The following is a 20,332-nucleotide window of genomic DNA, read 5'->3' on the forward strand; positions in this document are numbered from 1 at the left end:
GAATATGTAACATGTTTTACTATTAAAAATTGTTGGCCTCTATAGATTTTCCTATCTGCATGCAAAAGAAAATAAAAGCATATTCTTTGTGGAGACTACAAGGGTAATATAGTTACCATCTGCCTCTGGCCTCTCACCAACCTGATAAAATGAGTGAGAAGTCTGGCAGGCATAAATTAATTCACTGATATTATCTGCATTATTGTATGTACCATATGTACCACCTGCATCCTTGGTTACGAAAGTTCCACCAGATTCAGATATCTTCACAATTCATTCACCATCCTATGTAATAAAGTACCTCAAGAGCATGCTGTATTCTGTCTTTGTGCATCCCAGCTTGAGAAAGATCACTGGCGATGCTGGAAGTGGTAGTCTCACAAATCTGCTCACCCAAAAGGCAGTCTTCTGGTAATAAGGTTTCTGCCCAGAGCCGGCAGACACCATCATGACATGATGTTAACAACACATTACAAACAGAGCCCCTAATGACAAAGAGAAAGAAATCAAAGCTACTATCAATATTAATATCACAAATCAATCTAGTAAAGGCTGCTACTATGTGGCTCTTCATGGATAAAGATGGCATAAGTGTAAAATCAGCAGTATGATTTATAGGTAGTTTGTTTTATAAGATTGATAAAAAGTTTCTACTGATTATTTCATACTCTCATCCAGCGTTACATATTACCTGCTCATATCTGGAAGGTGACAGGCCAGAAAGCGGGCTGTAATCAGTTATAATAAAACAGAAGCCGACTGTAAGGGACACTCACTTTTCATCATTAAAGTCAAGTCTTAAATAAAAACCTAAACCCCAGTGCAGTATGTGTCCAATTGTTCGACAAACTATACTACATGGAGAAAATAAAATACCAAGAGGTGAAAGACAATTAAGTATTGTTAGTGACAAAATGGCTATAATAATCACATCAACAATTGTAGCCTTTCCTAGCACCTTCTTATAATCTAAACAGCTACAAATGGGCCTTTCTAAATAAGCATTTTCATACTGAAACAAGGAGAAAAGAATTCTAAAGCATAAATCAATTTCTGTTAAGTTAAAAATTAAAAATGGAACATCATTAAACAGTTGAAGTCATTTAATAGCTGGTTTTGAAAGAATAACAAAAATCATTCAACAATTTTTAAAAATGCTCACATAGTAAAGTGGACTGGGGGGATTGTCTAACAAGGAAAGAATTTTTTTCTCTTTTCAAAGAGAAAAGCGAACTGGAAGGGAGAGGAAAATGTGCAACAATGAATGAATGGAAATCCAAGTTCTCTATAATCTTTCATTAAAATCTCAATTTAAAAAAGTTGGAAATAAACAAAAAAGTTTATCTTTTGCTTTTCAAAGAGAGGAGCGAACTGGGGTGAGGGGGTAAAGAAAAAAGTGCAACAATGAATGAATGAAAATCCAAAATCTCTGTAAATATTAATTAAAATTAATACTTTTTTTAAGTTGGAAATAGAAAAAAAATCCTCACACAGAATTTTATCCCATTAAAAGTAAAATATTCTGCAAATATTTTTATAGATGCTAATAACTTAAGCAGAGTAATCTTTTTTCTTTTGTTTCCAAAAATGTATAAATTTTCCAGGTTCTTATTTCCTGAGCAATTCTAAGTGCTGTACTTCCCAACAGCAGGTATAAACAGTTCTCTGATACACTCAGTAAATAAAACAATCCTCAGGAAGCAGGTATAAACAGTTCTACGATATACTCAGTAAAACAGTCCTCAGAAGGAACAAAGTTCTCTAAGTAACCTCGCCAACAGCTTTTTCAGAGCTCTATCACATAAAGCCTATACCACATAGGGTCTCTATGAGTCTCCTAGGACTCGACGGCACTTAACAACAACATCACCACATAATACAGCAATTATCTGTATGAGCTGTTTGTATTTTATTTAATCAATCTTCTAAATAGGTTTAAAAGACGTCATAACGTGAGGAAAAACTTAAACTAATAAATCCTTTGCGAAGGTTCTGTTGACAGCCCTAAAATAAGCAAAAAAAAAAAAAACCACAAAAACTTTTTTTTAAAAAAAACAACAACTTTATTCACTATATAGAAATACTTCAGAAATATTATAGGGTCAGTTCCAGACCACTCAATAAACTGAATCTACACAGTTTGTTTGTGTTTCCTGATGTATACAAAAAACATATTTATACTATACTGTAGTTTATTACGTGTATAACAGCATTAAGAAAAAGTCTGAAGTAATGAGAGAATTACCAAAATGTGAGAGAAACATGGAGTAAGCACAAGCTAGTGGGGGAAAACCGTTGGATAATCTTGCTTAACACAGGGATGATACACAGCTTCAATATGTAAAATCTGTGAAGTGTGATAAAGTAAGCTGCAATAAAATAAATGAGACAACCTATCATTTATTCTTATCACTGTTGAGTCAAATTCAACTCATAATGACCCTACATGGCAGGGCTGACCTGTCTCATAATGGGTTTTAAGCCAGAATCTTTATAGAAGCAGATTGCCTCATCACAGCTGGTGGATTCAAACCATCAACCTTTCAGTTTGAAGTCAAATACTTTAACAACTCCACCACTGGGGGTCTTTAGGGTATGCTTTATCAACAGCCAATTCTTTAACACCATGCTTCCTTTTCTCCCACAGAGCTTTGGCAGTGTGGTCCACAGAGAGCTGTGCTGCTGACTCAAGGGCCAGACCTCTCTGGTCATTCAAATCCAGCAGCTGTGCAGAAGATGAGGGATCTTCTGCTAGATTTACAGCCTCAGAAACCCAATGGAGGGTCAGCCACATCTCAGAGACAACAAATTTGAGTTTCATGAAGGTTTTCCTCTCCATGTGTGCTTTCCTGCTACTTGTGCACATTTTTTCTTACAATCTTCTAATACCACAGCTGTTTACTAACAGTAACAATAGCTACATGTGCACATACTATGTGTAAGGCACACACAAATACATTTTAGCCTCATAACAACTTTCTAAGGCAGGTATGATTACTACTGTCATTTTACAAGAGAAAAACAGATGCACTTGGAATTAGTAATTTGGTCTAAAGTTAATACAGTTTTTGACAACAACAGGTTGTGAAGTCAGGCAGTTTCTGTGGGGTTTTTTTTAATTGTTGTTGTTGTTGTTATGTGCCGTCGAGTCGCTTGCGACTCATAGCAACCCTATGCACAACAGCCCTAAACTATACTCTGTCCTGTGCCAGTCGCACTGTCTCTGACACTCCCATCCCGATAACCACAGTCACCAAATCAATCCACCTCATAGAGGGCCTTCTCCTCCTGCGCTGTCCCTCCACCCTCCCAAGCATGATGTCCCTCTCCAAGGACCAGTCTCTTCTTACAACATGTCCAAAGTATGTTAGACGGAGCCTCAGAAACCCTGCTTCCAAAGAGAAACCCGGTTTAACCCTTTCCAGGAAGAATCTGTTTGTTTTCCTAGCAGTCCATGGTACTCTCAATACTCTTCTCCAGCACCACAGCTCAAAGGCATCAATTCTCCTTCTATCCTCCTTCGTCATTGTCCAACTCTCTGATGCATAACAAGTGATTGCAAAGACCAGGGCCTGTATCAGACGCACCTTAGTCTCCAGAGAGACACCATTGCTCTTCAGTACTTTGGAGAGGTCCCTAACAGAAGATTTTCCCATGGCAATGCGCCTTTTAATTTCCTGGCTACTGGTGCCAGAGCCTATATTCTCAATCATCACCATGATGCATGCTACAGTAAGAAAAACCATTATCTTTATATATATTATTTTTATAAATACTTAAGCATACAATTTGAAGTTTTCTGACACATTTTTCTAACCTGGGCATATACTTGCTAGTTTTGCGCCATGAAAAACCTGTTACAGCTCGGGGATGTGCCAAGTAAACAAAGGAGAACTGAGAACATGACTGCTTCCTTTTCACTTCACGATGATCCTGAGGTATAATTGAAGACTTCCAACCGGTCATGGGATACCACACTTTCAAAAGACAATCATCCTGCAAAAATAGATAGGTGAACAAAAAATTAATCTGAACATTTATAATTCAAAATTTAAAGACTTGAATTTGTTACTAAAGTTAAGCAATACCTTAAAGTTAACATGTGATGTATACTACACACATGTAGTTCCTAGGTTACAAATGCCTAAATCACTCATAACCCATAGTTAGAAACCAACTGTGGAGTCTATTATATTAGAAATCTGAATTGAATATGGCAGTTGGTAACGACAATCTGGCCTCACTTCATAACAGGGAACAAAACATTACCTCTGTCACACTGTATTATTACATTAAAGATGTTTTAGTGTTTCTGAAGGGGTTTTTTTTAGTATTTTCAATGCACAGAAAGGTGTACTAAATACTAGATAACAAGATAAACACTTGACCAAATGATAGTAGATAATAACCATACCTGTTTGAGCTTGCATAAAAAAATCCATTTATAATGCAACAATGAATGAATGGAAGCCCAAAATCTCTGTAAATGTTTATGAAAATTAATAAAATATAATTATAGAAAAAAATCCATTTAAAGGCAGATTTAGGAGTGGAATGTATCTATAAGATAAGGACTGCCTGTAGTATAAAATGGAATCTAAAATGGTGTTTATCACTGTAATGAAATACAATTCTTGAAAAGCAAATAGACAGTTTGCTCATTATCAATCTTCTCTAAGTGTTTTTCAAGTGGAGACTAATGGCAAATTTTCTCCACTAAAATTTCTTTTTAAGTCATTGTCTAGAAAAGCTTTCTGAAACCAGATGGCAACCTTTTATTACCAGTGCTAAGGATAAGAAGGATGTGACATTATCAGTCATTGTTTTCATCTTTTTCTTTCCAAAAGGGTGATACTGGTGGAAACATTTTTTAACTATAAATTGCTTCTAGATCTAGGTGGGAAGTCAGTAGTTATTTCTATAAAGGGCCATGTAACAGATGTGTTAGACTCTATATTCCACACAGGTCTCTGATGAACACTCTCTTTGTTCTTATCTTTTATTTTTCTATTGATACTTTGAAAAGGCAAAAACCATTCTTAGCTCAATCACTATAGATTCCTGATCTCTGCTCTAATGACCTCAAAATCAGACATCATTTGTATTCTCAAGTAAAATATTTATAGGCATAACAATAAGTACTGACTTAACTGTTTAATTATTTGTCATAATTTTGTTAAAGGCTTAAATAACTGCATCTTCCTTAACAGAAACTATATTAAGTACTACCTGGTACTACTTTATACTGAATGATAAAAATTCATGAATGAAAACACTAAAATGTTGTCACTTACACAAAGACATCAATTTCTAAGAAACAGTGAAATTAAGCATTACTGAAAAATTACTGTATAGGTTCAAAGTTTCAATCTGGACTAAACAAATATTTGGGGGGTTTTTTGTTCACTCATCTTAAATGTATAGTGCATAATGAAATAGATGTTTCCATTGTTGTTGTTATGTGCCGCTGAGTGGCTTGCGACTTACAGCAACCTTTATGGACGATAGCTCAGAACTCGGTTCTATCCTGAGTCAGTCTCGCGGTTGCTGACACATCTGCCCAATACTACAGTCACTCTGTCAATCCATCTGATCCAGGTCTATCTCTGCTAGGCTATCCCTCCATTCTTCTAAGCATGATGTTCTTCTCTAAGGACTGATCCCTCTTGACAACATGCCCAGAGTATGTCTGACAAAGCTTTGAAATCCTTGCCTCCAGGGAGCAACCTGGTTTTACCCTCTCCAGGACAGACCTGTTTGTTCTCTTAGTAGCCCATGGTATGCCCAACACTCTTCTCCAGCACTGTAACTCAAAGGCATTAATTCTTCTGATATCCTTATTCACAGTACAGCTCTCTGATGCATAGCTAGCTATTGCAAAGACCATGGCCTGGATCAGGCATACCTTAATTTCCAGGCTAAAAACCTTGCTTTTTAGCATTCTAGAGAGGTCTCTGACAGTAGATTTACCCAACGCAAATTGTCTTTTGATTTCTTAACTGCTAGTGCAAAGAGTGCTCACTGTGAAATCAAGCAAACTGAAACTGTTACCAATTTCATTCTATTCTCCACCTTTCATGATGCTGCCCAGAGATGACAATCTCTGTTTTCTTGAACTGGGTTCAGAAGAGACGTGACACTGGGACATCACTGCCAATGTCAGATGGATCTTGGCTGAGAGTAGAGTACCAGAGAAATGTCTATCTGTGTATCATTAACTATACAAAGGCATTTGACTGCATGGGTCACAACAAATTCTGGCTAATCTTTTCAAGTGTTTACCAGTCCTTGGAAAGAGACATTATGCTTGGGAAGGTGAAACTGAGGAGGACCTGAAGCGCCTGCTGCAGAGTGTCAAGGACTGCAGCCTACAATATGGATTGAGGCTCAATGTTAAGAAGACAAAGATTCTCACCACTGGACCAATCGGCAGCATCAGGATGGATGGTGAAGAGATTGAGATTGTACACAGCTTTAGTTTGCTTGGCTCCATAGTCAACAGTCTTGGCACCAGCAGCCAGGAAATTAAAAGGCGCATTGCCATGGGAAAGTCTGCTGTTAGGGACCTCTCCAAAGTGCTGAAGAGCAGTGGTGTCTCTCTGGAGACTAAGGTGCGTCTGATATAGGCCATGGTCTTCGCAATCACCTGTTATGCATCAGAGAGTTGGACAATGACCAAGGAGGATAGAAGGAGAACTGATGCCTTTGAGCTGTGGTGCTGGAGAAGAGTACTGAGAATACCATGGACTGCTAGGAAAACAAATAGATTTGTCCTGGAGAGGGTTAAACCGGGTGGCTCCTTGGAGGCAAGGATTCTGAGGCTCCGTCTAACTTACTTCGGACATGTAGTGAGGAGAGACCGGTCCTTGGAGAGGGACATCATGCTTGGGAGGGTGGAGGGACAGCGCAGGAGAGGAAGGCCCTCTATGAGGTGGATTGATTCAGTGACTGGGATAATTGGGATGGGAGTGTCAGAGACAGTGCGATTGGCACAGGACAGAGCGGAGTTTAGGGCTGATGTACATAGGGTCGCTATGAGTCGCAGGCGACTCGACGGCACATAACAACAACAACAACATGTACAATAGCTCTGAACCCTGCTCTATCTTGAGACAATTTCATTGTCTCTGACACACATACCCCTATTACCTCAGTCACTGAGTCATTCCATTTCATGCAGGGTCTTCTCTTGCACGGTTCCTCACCCCTTCCAAGCATAATGTCCCTCTCCAAGGACTGGTTCCTCCTGGCCACATGCCCAAAGTTTGTCAGACAGAGCTTCAAAATCTTAGCCTCTAAGGAGCAGCCTGGTTTCAACCTCTCCATGATGGGCTTGTTTGTTCTCTTAGTAGTCCATGGTGTATTCAATACTCTTCTCCAACATGACAGTTCAAAGGCACTGATCAATCTTCTATCATTCTTAGACCACACACACAAAAACCCTCAAGAGGTAACTTAAACATATTCAGAAGTCACAAGGAAAAGGCAGAGAACCTCCACAAGGTGGCACTCCAGTCTATTCTCCTATCCCCACTAACTTCCCTATATAATTAACACAAATTAAAAAGAAAAGATTAAAAAAATAATTAACACAAATTAAAAAGAAAATATTAAAAAAATAAGATATTTTCATTCTCCTTGTAGAATCTAAAAGAGGCAACTCTCTTACTCTGTTCTTTCAGAATTCATTTAAATAACTTGTAATTTAAAAATCTTTTTCTGTCTTTTAGAAATGTAAGTATACTTAAGGCATTATTAATTCAAGGCAGTCACCAACTTAAAACGTAACTTCAGGTAATAGTCCATAGACTTCTATTTTCAAAAGCAAAAAGGAGATTAACAAAACCAGTTTATTCAAGTCCAAAATTGTAAATCTAGCTACAGAAATTTACATAAAGATACTAGAAAGCGAGTCATGTTATCCTGAAAACATGAATGGGTTGCATTCATTCAGCTCTACAAAGTTTAAGATTTCCGTCTTTGAAACCTCCTTTGAGGACTGCCTGTGAAGTATCACATTTTGGTTTAAAGCTTAGTGATTAAAACTTTTCTTTCTCTTCTACATGTATGGATAATTTAGTCAATTGGGAGTAAATTTTGTTCTTAATTCTATTTCCCCCAACGTTCCTCAAATTCTAAAGCCATGATAGACTAAAATTAGAAGAACAGAAAGTTTTCTAGAAAGTCTCCAAATAATTAGAAATTAAACACATGTGTTATGCAGATGACACAACCCTGCTTGCTGAAACTAAAGAGGACACAAAACGTTTGCTGCAGAAGAAGACCAAGGACTGTAGCTTTTAATACGGATTGAAGCTCAACACCAAGAAAACGGACTCTCACCACTGGGCCAACTGGCAGCTTCATCAAGGACAGAGAAGAGATTGAGATTGTTGATAACTTCAGCTTGCTTGGTTCCACAACCAACACTCTTGGCACCATCAGTCACGAAATCAAAAGACAAATTGCGTTGGGAAAGTCTGCGGTCAGAAATATCTCTAGAGTACTGAAGAGCAACAATGTCAGTCTGGATTAATCACAATCAGGATAATATATATTATATATAATCATATATAATATATAATAATCTGGATTAATAATAATAATAATCAGGTGTGACTAATCCAAGCCATGGTCTTCACAATTACTTCTAATGCATCCGAGAGATAGCTAGGTGATAACTAAGGATGATAAAAGAAGGATTAATGCCTTTGAGTTGTGGTGCTGGAGAAGTGTTGAACACACCATGGACTGCCAGGAAAATAAACAAGTCTGTGGAGAGACAGGCTGCTCCACGGAGACAAGGATTTTGAAGCTCAGTCTCACATACTTTGGGCATGTGGCCAGGAAGAACCAGTCCTTGGAGAAAGACATCATGTGTGGAAGGGTGAGAGACAGCACAGGACAGGAAGAACTAGAATGAGGTGGATTTACTCAGTGATTGGAGAAATGCAATTAGGTCTGTTGGAGATGATGAGATTGGCTCAGGGTAGGGAAGGTTTCCAAGCTAATGTACATAGGGTCACTCTGAGTCACAGGCAACTAGATGCCACATAACAACCACCACCTAAAAACAGTAACAAAATACATTTACCCAAACTCATTAAATTGTACATTTAAATGTGTGCTTACTTTATGTAAACTGTGCCTCAATTTACAAAGTAATTACAAGGTAATTTTTTTCTAAAAGTACAATATTTATGTACAAACATGTTTCTTATTAATGTGGTCCTTGTTGTATGCTGGAGAGTCAGAACCGACTCACAGCTGAACATCCTGCGGGTTTTCGTACCTCACATGAAAGGAGACTGCCCACCTTCATCCTGTGGACCAGCTGGTGGACTGTAACTGCCTGCCTCGGGGTTGGCAATGCAACTCTTTACCTATCAGAGCTCCTTATATGTTAGGCCATTTATTATCTATTCATAGCTACCTGGTTAAGTTCAATTATGATACACTTAAATGAAATTATGGCATATTTACTCATGTGACACATATTCTTCTAAAAGAATAAAGGCACATATATGCATTTTAAAAAGCCAGAACCACCTTTTACTGTTAAGTACCAATGAATCTAAACCAACCCAAAGCCAACCGTCTAGGGGGTTTTCAAAGTTTATAAAACACACAGGAGGAAAAAGCCCATCTTTCCACCACAGAACGTCCACTACTGGTGCATTTGGGTTCGCAGACCAACTCCTTACCACTAAACCACCAGATCAACCTAAAGTTAATAGTCACTTGTTCAAGTAAATTTTGGTACAGTGATTCATGTAACAAAAATGTACACAGATGTGTACTGATGTAGCAATCTATACAATAAGTGAAGAAATCAAGTTAAAAGAGTCTTTTTCCTTTCAAGTGGGTACACATGTACACAAAATACACTTACGTGGTTACCAAAAGCACCAAGAAAATCTGAAAGGATAGGTATTACATAGAAACATGGCCTTTCTAACTGAGAGTGCAGCTGTTCGGCAGAGGATCTTCCTTCCCCCGGCCCCAGCATGTTATAATAAGTACATGTTATATTTAATAGAAAGATTATTTCCATGATGAGGGAAGATGGTCAGTAAATAAATCTTTAAATAATCAAAACAGTGAACCTAGAAACAGAGAAACACATTTAAGCAGAATAAAAGCTTCTGAGAACAACAGCTTTTTCTTATACCCTTTTACCAAAAGCACCCTCCTCAAGAAATGTTTTCATCTCAGCTCTTGGAAAGTCTACTTTTTCCACTCAAAGAGGTAATTTCTCATATAAAATTATTTCCTTAAGAAACCAAATTATTTTTAAATTTCTAGAGAGTTTTCCAAAGGAATCAAATATTATTTTAAAATATTAAAATTAAATCATTAAAATTTCAGATATAAACATTTTGAATACAAGTAAAAAAAGGTGTTAAACAAATATCAAGCAAGCAAACTGAGAAAAATAATTCTTCAGCTGAAGATTTAATCAGCTGACATGGGGTGGGAAGAGAGAAAAGGCTATCTTTAAAAGTATGATTTGATGTTAAGCTCAAATAAAATGTCATACTCATAAATACAAGAAAAATTTAATTTAACACACTTATAAAACACACATCCAGCCAACAAAGTGTTCAATGAAGTGTAATATTAAAAGTCCTGAAGGTAATTGAATTTGAGACCTACAGCTCCTGAACTGAAATCCTGTCACGTGTAACAGAGGTGGAAAATGCCTTCAAGTGGTAGATCACACAGCTACCATCTGTTGTACTGAGTCAGAGACAGAGAAGATTGTGGTAGAAAAAAAAATGCCCAACATTCCAAAGTCAATTTCTATTTTTTTAAAATGGTGTTGTTGCTGATTGCCTTCGAGTCGAGTACGACTCACAGCAACCTTGTAAACAAAAGGCCCGAAGCCCCTCTACAACTATTGAGACTTACCAAAATCCATAGAGTTTCCATAGGCATGTTATTTAGGAAGTGGATGCCACTCCTGCTCCCAAATTTTTTAAATAAGGAAGATATTAATTAGATGGAGTATCTTTCAAAAAATGTGAGGAAATAAGCTTAAATCCATGACAGATTTGTAACTACCAAAGGATTCTTATTAGTAAAATACTCCTACCATTCCATAAGAATTTTTAAATACTTAATTCTTAAGAGAACAGCTATTAATAATAGCTTGTAAAAGTGCAACAATAGCATATAATTACTAAAATTCAAGGCAAGAAAATATTCAGCATTATGGAGTATACATATAGAAGAACTATGCCTTTGAGATGCTTAAAATCTCTTACCCCATTTAAAAGGTGACTAACAACGAGTTTGCATAAATCGGAGACTGTAAGGATGGTGTAGAATAGGGTAAGGTTCAGATCTTTTGTTCGTAAGGTCACAATGAGTTATAGCAGACTCAACAACAACTTTCAGGTAGCTTAGTGGCAAGGAGTTGTACTGCTAACCCAAAGACAAGCGGTTCAAGTCCACCAGCCACATCAAGGCGGGAAAAAGACGCGCAATCACCTCCTGTGCAATTTAGTGCCTGTGAAAACCCAAAGGAGGATCTTAAGGGTTGTGAGTAGGTTCTGACTTTATAGTACCTAACAACAACATTTGTTTGTTAACGAGCTCTGGGGATGTGGTCTACAGCATGCTGTGCTGCTTACCAAAAAGCCACGGATCTGTGGCAATTCAAATCCACCAGCTTCAGGAGGGAAAAATGGGCTATCTCTTCCCATTATGATTTGCAGTCTCAGAAATCCAATGGAGGGTCACTATGAGACAGAACTGGCTGCACATCAGTGAGCTGGAACAGGTTTTTTTTAGTTTCCTTCTTTGAAATGCAAAGATATCTTTAAGATTGACTGGGGCTGAGAGTTCAGGTACTCATGTTCTGACATGAATACTATTGGTCTTATACAGGACATTAACAGCTTTTAAGTATCAGAGTGACCATGTCAAAAGACCATTTCATTGCCATGGAGCAGTAATCAACTCATAACTGACCTGCCAGCGACTTTCAGAGGCCGTAAACTGCACAGAGACACCCTAAAATAGTTCTAAAAGCAGATGTCACACCACACAGAGGCAACCATTACATAATAGGTAAACAAAGACTCATGAAGATATGGGAAAGATTGAATGAATCACATTACATTTGGTCATTTCCTGATAAAGATTTGTTAAAGAGCCAAAATTCATTCTGAGTAAATAAATTCAATACCAGAAAAATGCCTGTGTTCTATTGACTATATAAGGGCATTCAATGATGTAGATCATGACAAATTATAGATAACACTGCAAAAAAATGGGAATTCTATTTAATTCTGCTCATACATAACCTGAAAATAGGCCAACAGGAACGAGGGATATTTCATGGTTTAAAATCCGGAAAGGTGTATGTCAGAGTTACATTACTTCATCATAGTTATTCAATAAAGTATGCTGAGTAAATCATTTAAGCAGGTGGACTATGTAAACAACTATGTACCATCAGGTTAGGAGAAAAATCATTAATAGCCTGTGTTATGCACAGCTTGCTTGTTGGAAGCAAAGATTTTAAGAACTGATAAAAATCAAAGAAAGGAATCCTCATATAAATGTAGAGAAAGTGAGAATTGTCAAGAATTTCATTTTTTTATGAATCCACAACACTCATGGGAGCAGCAGACAAGAAATCTAATAAAGCATTACATTGGTAAAATGCACTACAAAACATCTCTTTAAAGTATTAAAAACTGGACACTGTGTGGGGATGCAACTTCATCCTTCCAAGATTTATGGAGAAGCCACTGCCCCATCCTCCCCACAGTGCACAGAGCAGCCACGCCCCCATGGTGGGTGCCACCACTGTACTGGAGACCTTGAACATTGCCTTGATGGACCCAGAAATGAGGGGACTTAGGAGTGCCAGGACACTGCCTGCAGAGGTCCTGCCAAGCCTAAGACCCGCATGCAGATGCTGTAGTCAGCAGAGTTCTGAGAAGCCCCCTGACTTTCCGTCAGAAGGCCCAGCCAGGTAATCACGCCCTGTGACACAGACAAGCTGATAACTTGAGAGGCTCAATGCTAAGAACCGTACCTGAAACTCATGCCCCAACCCTGCAGCGAGCAGAGCTCCAGGAAGTTGTCTCCCTACTGATGCCCATATGACTTCACATGACAGAAGCAGAGAGGAGAGTCCTCATTTCAAAGGACCTTGCCTTGTTTGAAACCCTTGCTCTGACCTCAGAGGTAAAGAAAGTGACACCTCCTTCCCTACAGTCTAGCCTGCTGGGGCCACCTGCAGTCCACACAACCAGGTTGCCAGCACTGCCTGCTGAGAATTTCTATTCAACAAAGTCAGGGTGGACAAACAATTCGATACAGAATCAAAGCCTTATTTTCTACTAGGAAACCCAAAAAAATAACTAAGCCAACCACTACCAGAGCACCAAAAGAAAGAATATAACAAAAGTGTTTTCTTTTTCCTTTCTACACAAACACAATCACCATAATGACACAAAAGAAACAGATTACCTCAAACCTCACAAAACCAAAGCAAGGTGTCATAAAAAAAGTGACCAGAACATAGTCTTTGGACTTCTTAAAGGAGAAAAAGCTGAAAAGAAGCTCCACACACAGGATTAAAAAAGAACAATGGTCATAGTTTTTTCACTGGCTTAAAGAATTGCAGGAAACTACAAACGTTAGAGGAACTTAAAAAAACCAACACAAGGCAAAAAAAAAGATGAAACCAACAAAAAAGCCATAGAAAAATAAGAAATAGATACCTAGAACAACAAGACCAAGATCTCAGAAGCTGTCAACTTGCTGGAGTAGCAGATGAGCAGAACTCAAAATATGGAACACAGAATCAAACAGCAGAGCTCTCAAGTGCTGATCAAGTGTTTCTGCAAAGAGCAGAAACAAAAGGAAGGAAAATAAAGTCTAAAATTATGTGGGACACTATAAAGAGCAACAACAGGTGTACTCAAAATTCCAGAACAGGAACAAGCAAAATGGGAACTGGAAAAAAAAATCATGCAAGAGTTATCAGAAGAAAAAAAAAAAACAAAAACACCTTTCCAGGAATCATGAGAAATGAGAACAAACACATGCAAGAAGCTGAGCAGACCTCAAATAAACAGAAACTAAAAAACAACAACCAAAAAAACCCAAACCACAAAACCAAGGTATATCCTAGTCAAATTCCCCAAAAGCAAAGACAAGGCGAGAATTCTGAAAGCAGCAAGAAAAAGAAAAAGATTTACCTACAAAGGAGAACCAAAAAGATTAAGTGCCAGTTTCTCAGCAGAAATCATGAGTATTCAAAACTCTACAAGAAAATAAATGCCAACCATGAATCCTATACCCAGCAAAACTCTCCACCATATATGACAGGGAGAGCAGGACATTCTTAGAAAAGCAAAAGAACACTACTGCAAGAAATATTAAAGGAAATCCTACCTAGACTCAGAAAAAAAATATCTGGCAATAACATATAAGGGACTCAAAACTAACATTTATAGGATACTCTAGGACATCAACAAGAAAAATACAAACACCACAATAACAAAATGGGCAGAGGAGATGAATAGAAGCTTCACTAAAAATCAGATGGCCAACAAATACATGAAAAAATGCTTCAAATCCATAGCTAATAAAGAGATGAAATCAAAACAACAATAAGATATCATCTTACCTGAATAACAATAGCAAAGTTCAACAGGAGAGCAAACAGCAAATGCTGAAGAGGATGCTTAAGAAATCAGAACTCTCATACACAGGCTGACAGGAACGCAAAATGGTACAACCATTATGGAAAACAATCTAGAGCTTTCTCAAAAAGTTGGAAATAGAAAGACCATATTTGATCTAGCATTCTACTACTGGGAATATACCTCCCAAAAAAAATCAGAGCTACAACATAAACAAGATATATGTACACCCATGTTTATGGCAGTATTATTCACAATAGCAATGTGAGGGAAGTAGCCTATGTACCCATCAACAATTGAGTGAATAATGAAACTGTGGTACACACTGGATTATTACACTGCATTGAAAAACAATAAACTCATAAAACAACATGGATAAGTCTGGAAGATATTATCCTGAGTGAAAAAAAATCTCAGTCACAAAATGGCAAATAGTGCATATTCCCATTACTGTAATAATAGGACCGATACTAGGGAATGAGGAACGAGAAAGAAAAGAATGGATAGGTAACGTATACTGCACTGGAACGGGTGAAGAAAGGAAGGGCCAACTGAAAGGAATGGATGATTAGAAATCATGTGTATGACAATTAATAACCTAGAACAGGAAAGCATACAAACAGAATTGAGGGAAGAGGAGGGAGGAAAATATGCATAAATAAATAAATGAATAAGGGAGAATCCACCAGAGATATTAAAAAAGGGGGGGGGGGGCCGGTATTGAAAAGCAAGCATGTCACTTTGAGAACTAAAGCGCATCTATATCAAGCCATGGTATTTTCAACCGCTTCATATGCCTGGAAAAACCTGGACAATGAGTAAAATAAACAAAGAACCTCTTTATTTTAAAATAAAAACCTCAGGGGGAGCTTTGGTGGCCTAGTGGCAAGAAACTGCAACTACAATCCCAGAGGTGCACGGTTCGAATCCACCAGATGCTCTGCCGGGGAAGGAGGGGCCATCTCCTCCTACCAGTCAGATCTGATTTGACGGTACACGCACACAAAAATAATAAAATAAAACAAAATAAAAACCTCTGAGTAAAAAATGCTCAATATATAATGAAATGCAAAAAGAATGAATGAGTCTGCCTTCTGGCTCTGTGGCCGCAGCCATGAGCACACTCAGGCTTCAGAGGAGGCTTGCCGCTAGTGTCCTCTACTGTGGCAAGAAGAAAGTCTGGCTGGACCCTACTGAGACCAATGAAATTGCCAATACCAACTCTCGGCTGCAAATCTGGGACCTACTCAAAGATGGCACAGTCATCTGCAAGCCTATGACCCTCCAGTCTCAGACTCGGTGCCAAAAATACCCCCTTAGCCCACAAGAAGGGCAGGTATATGGGGACAGGTAAGCAAAAGGGGACTGCTAATGTCCGAATGCTTGAGAAGGAGATCTGGATGAGGTGGATAAGGATTTTGCATCTGCTGCTATGAAGCTTCCAGGAGTCCAAGAAAAGTGGCTGCCACATTTATCACTTCTTGTACCTGAAAGTAAAAGGGAATGTGTTCAAGAACAAGTGAATTCTCATGGAACATATTCAGAAGCTAAAGGCAAACAAAACCCACAAAACATTCCTAGATGACCAGGCTGAGGCCCAGAGGTCTAAGAGCAAGAAGGCACGCAAATGCTGTGAGGAGCAGCTCCAGGCCAACAGAGAAGAAATCAAGACTCTATCTAAAGAGGAAGAGACCAAGAAACAAAATAAAGCTCCTCTCCTGTCTGTACACAGTGCCCTTGGCAGTTATCTAGATTAATCATTCAATAAAACAAGCCTAATATCTGCAAAAAGAAAAAAGAATCTGTTGGAAGACAAATAGCCAGAAATACTCCTTAGAAGTGAGAATGGTGAGACTTCATCTCACAAATTTTAGATACGTTATTAGTATAAGTCTAGCTTATCAAGCACAGTCAGTGAAAAAGACGACTTCAACAAGATGAGCTGACACAGTGACTACAGCAATGGTCCCAAACACAGCACAGACTGTGAGGATGACACAGGACCGGCCAGTGTTTTGCTCTGTGTACCTGACTGGAATCAAACTGATGCGCCTAATGATAGCCGCAACATGGTATAATAAACGCACATTTTTAAAGCCACTAGGATTGTAGTAAACTCTTAAAACACACACACACACACACACACACACACACACACACACACACATCCAAAAACAACAACCCCAAAAAACAAAAACAAAAAAACTCTAATACAGACTCCTACTGGTAGTGTGTTACAGATTAAGGTCAACGTAAATGAAGAAACAGAGAAAGCAAGGGAAGATAAAAAGGTATTATTTGTGGAGGGCCTCATTGAGAAGTTGACATTTATGAAGGGAGGGAAAGCTAGGCAGGTGTCTGGAGAAATAATATTCTAGTCACAGAGAACAAAAAAGCAAAAATTCTAAAAATGCTTAGCCTGCGTGGGCCAGCAAAGCCTGGAATCAAGTGTGCAAAAGGCAGAGTAATAGGAAATAAGGTCAAAGAAGTAATGGAGGACTCTATGACTCTACAGAGTCCTGTAAGACATCGAAAAGCCTTGAATTTTCACTGAATGAAACAAACATTTTTGGCAGTTTTGAACAGAGGAGTGGCATGATCTGATTTATAGGTTTAACAGCTTACTCTAGTTCTTGGTTTGAAAGTAAGACAGTACACAAGGGAGAACAGCAGAAGTTGGGAGTCCAGGAATCTACACATATGACAAATGATGGTAGCTTCTACCAGGACAAGGATGGTAAGAAGTCAGGAGATTCTGGATTTACTCTAAATGCAGAATCAAGAAAATCTCCTAGAGATTGTGTATGGAAAAGATAAGAAAGAAAAAAAGACATCAATGATGACTCTAAAACTTTGGGCCTGAAAAATTAGAAAAATAGAATGGCATTCACCAAGATGGAAAAATAGCAGCACACAATAAAGAGAGTATTTAAAAAAAAAAAAAAGTGATTCGGGGAGGGGGAAGAAAGGGAGAGGAGGTAAAAATGTGCAACAATGAATGAATGAAAATCTTCTTTTTCTGTAAACGTTCGTTAAAATAAAAATTTTCTTTAAAAAAAAAAAGGCAGAGAGCAGAGCAGTAAATTGGAAGTGAAGAGTGGTAGTGGGACCAGGAGTTCCATTTTAGGTATGTTTTTAATGTCTTATGAAAGTTACATAATAAGCCTAGATAATTAATTACAGAAACAAATTTAAACACTTTCAGCATTAAGTAGCATTTGAAACCATGCTAAACAGGATCACTGAGGAGGGAATGAGTACAGTGAGAAAAGAGGGCCAGAAACAAGCCCCAAAATTATTTAAAAGCAGGACTTTAAAACTTCCAGATCTCTAGAGTGCTGTGGTTGTTGGGTGAGTCAGAACTGACTCACAGCTGACCCTCTAGGCAGCTTTCAGAGGCAGTAACCGCATGGGAGAAGACTGCCCATCCTTCTCTCACAGAGCAGCTGATGGATTTGAACCGCATCCTTTGGGAGTGCAAGGCAGTTTCTTAACACAAGGCCTCTCCAGAGGCCCTTTGAGTAGAAATGCAAATTCTTGAGGGGTTTGAGGGGAGAGGGTGGTTAAATTCAAATTAACAGTTTCAAATTCCTGTTTTAAAAATAAGAGGGATAAGGCAATACCAGCGAATTAAGGAGATAGCTTGAAAGCTAAGAAGATAATCAACAGAATGTGTTGTGTCCTGGAAGCCAAGTGAAAAAGTGTTTCAAGGTAGAGGAAGGAACTAACCATGCTAAATTATGCCGATAGGTTAAGCAAGAATTAACCACAGGATTCAGTTAACAGGAAATCACTAATGACAGTTTCCGAGGAGGGGTGGTAAGTTTGCTTAACAGAAAAAGGGGGGTGAAACTTGGAGAAAACAACCACAGACCATTCTTTCCAGGCGCTACAAGGGAAGCAGGGAAATGGAGCAAAAGCTGAGAGGCAAGGTCAAGAGAAGGTTTTTATTTTTGCTATCTTTTATTATTGTCTGTCTGTTTTACAGTGCTAAGAGTACAACTCTGACGGCTTAGTGGTAAAGAATTGCACTGCCAATTCAAAGGCTTGCGGTTTGAATTCACCAGTTGCTCCATAGGATATAGAGGAGTAACTCTCCTGTGATTAATAGTCTCTGGAAACCCATCAGAGGGTCAGCTATGAGTCAGTTTCAACTGGACAGAACATAACAAAGACAATATAATCTTTTCAGGTGCTAATGGCATGTTGGCATATTTGTTCCCATTCCCAAGAAAGGTGATCCAACTTAATGTGGAAACTACTGAACAATATCATTAATACCACATGCAAGCAAAATACTGCTGAAGATCATTCAAAAACAGAGAGAACAGTACATAGATAGGGAACTACCAGAAGTTCAAGCAGGATTAGAATAGGCAATGGCACCAGGAATACCATTACTAATGTCAGATGGAGCCTGACTGAAAGCAAAGAATATCAGAACAACGTCTACTCATGCTTTGTTGACTATACAAAGACTGTGTGGATCATAACAAGTTATGGCTAACATTGAGAAGAATGGGAATCCAAGAGCACTTAATTGTGTTCACATGAAACCTATACCTAGACAAAGAAGCTGGCACAATAGAGCAGGGGAGCACTACATGGTATAAAATTAAGGAGTGTGTCAGGGGGTTGTATTCTCTGTCTGTACCTATTCAATCTGTATGCTTAGCAAATTATTCTAGAAGCTAAACTCTGTGAAGAAGAATGTGGCATCAAGATCCGAAAAAGATTCCTCAATAACCTGAGCTATGCAGATGATATAACCTTGTTTGCTGAATGTGAGGAGGACTTGAAGCACCTGTTGCGGAGGATCAAGGAATACTGCCTTCATTATAGGTTGCATCTCAACATCAAGAAAACAAAAATTTTAACACCTGGACCAATAGGCAACCTCATGATAAATGAGAAAAGACTGAAACGGTCAACAACTTCATCCTACTTGGATCCACATCAACACCCTTGGTACCAGCAGTCAGAAAATCAGGAGACATATTGCACTGGAAAAGTCTGTAGTTCAGGACCTCTCCAAATTAATGAGGAGTAATGATGTCAGTTTAAGGACTAAGGTGAGTCTGATTCAGGCCATGGTCTTCCCAATCACTTGCTTGGCATCTGTGAGCTAGACAATGAATAAGAATGCCAGAAGAACTGCTGCCTGTGAGCCCTGGTGTTGGAAAAGAGTGCTGAACATACCATGAACTGTCAAAAGAACAAACAAATACGTCTTTGACAATGTGCAGCCAGAGTGCACTATGGAGGCAAGGATGATAAAGCTTCGCTTCACATACTTCAGGAATTGCTAGGAGGTGTTATTTCTTAGAGAGGGACATGATGCTTGGAAAGGTAGACTGTCAGCAAAGAAGAGGAAGACTCTCAACCAGGTGAGTAGATGTGGGGACTACCACAATGGGCTCTAGTGTGTCAGGAAGTGTGAGGATGACACAGGATAGGAAAGGGTTCAGATCTGTTGTTCACAGGGTCGCTATGAGTTGTACTCAACTTGATGGCACCTAACAACAGTAATGGGATGTCCCACTGGTGAAGAGCAAACAAAGGAGAGAGAAGAGGCAATTGCAATAGTAAGATCTCTGAAAAATCATGAGCAAATGTGAACTGGCTCACAGTGAATTGGCCTTACATAAAAAATGCAGGCATCC

General features: G+C 38.6%; 1 protein-coding gene across 4 annotated transcripts in view; it reads right to left on the reverse strand.

Moving 5' to 3' along the window:
- DMXL2 (Dmx-like 2) overlaps positions 1 to 20,332 on the reverse strand; it is a 179,006-nt gene that overhangs the window by 91,465 nt on the left and 67,209 nt on the right. For all 4 annotated transcript variants that reach the window (XM_006895319.1, XM_006895318.1, XM_006895317.1 and 1 more), the window contains exons 7-8: positions 3,818 to 3,996; positions 302 to 485 (exon numbers count right to left, since the gene is read on the reverse strand). In XM_006895319.1, the coding sequence (XP_006895381.1) occupies positions 302 to 485; positions 3,818 to 3,996 (363 nt within the window). The remainder of the gene's footprint in view (positions 1 to 301; positions 486 to 3,817; positions 3,997 to 20,332) is intronic.

The sequence above is a fragment of the Elephantulus edwardii genome, unplaced genomic scaffold (genome assembly GCF_000299155.1).
Source record: "Elephantulus edwardii isolate Elephantulus edwardi_28Jun2011 unplaced genomic scaffold, EleEdw1.0 scaffold00164, whole genome shotgun sequence".
Lineage (NCBI taxonomy): Eukaryota > Metazoa > Chordata > Mammalia > Macroscelidea > Macroscelididae > Elephantulus > Elephantulus edwardii.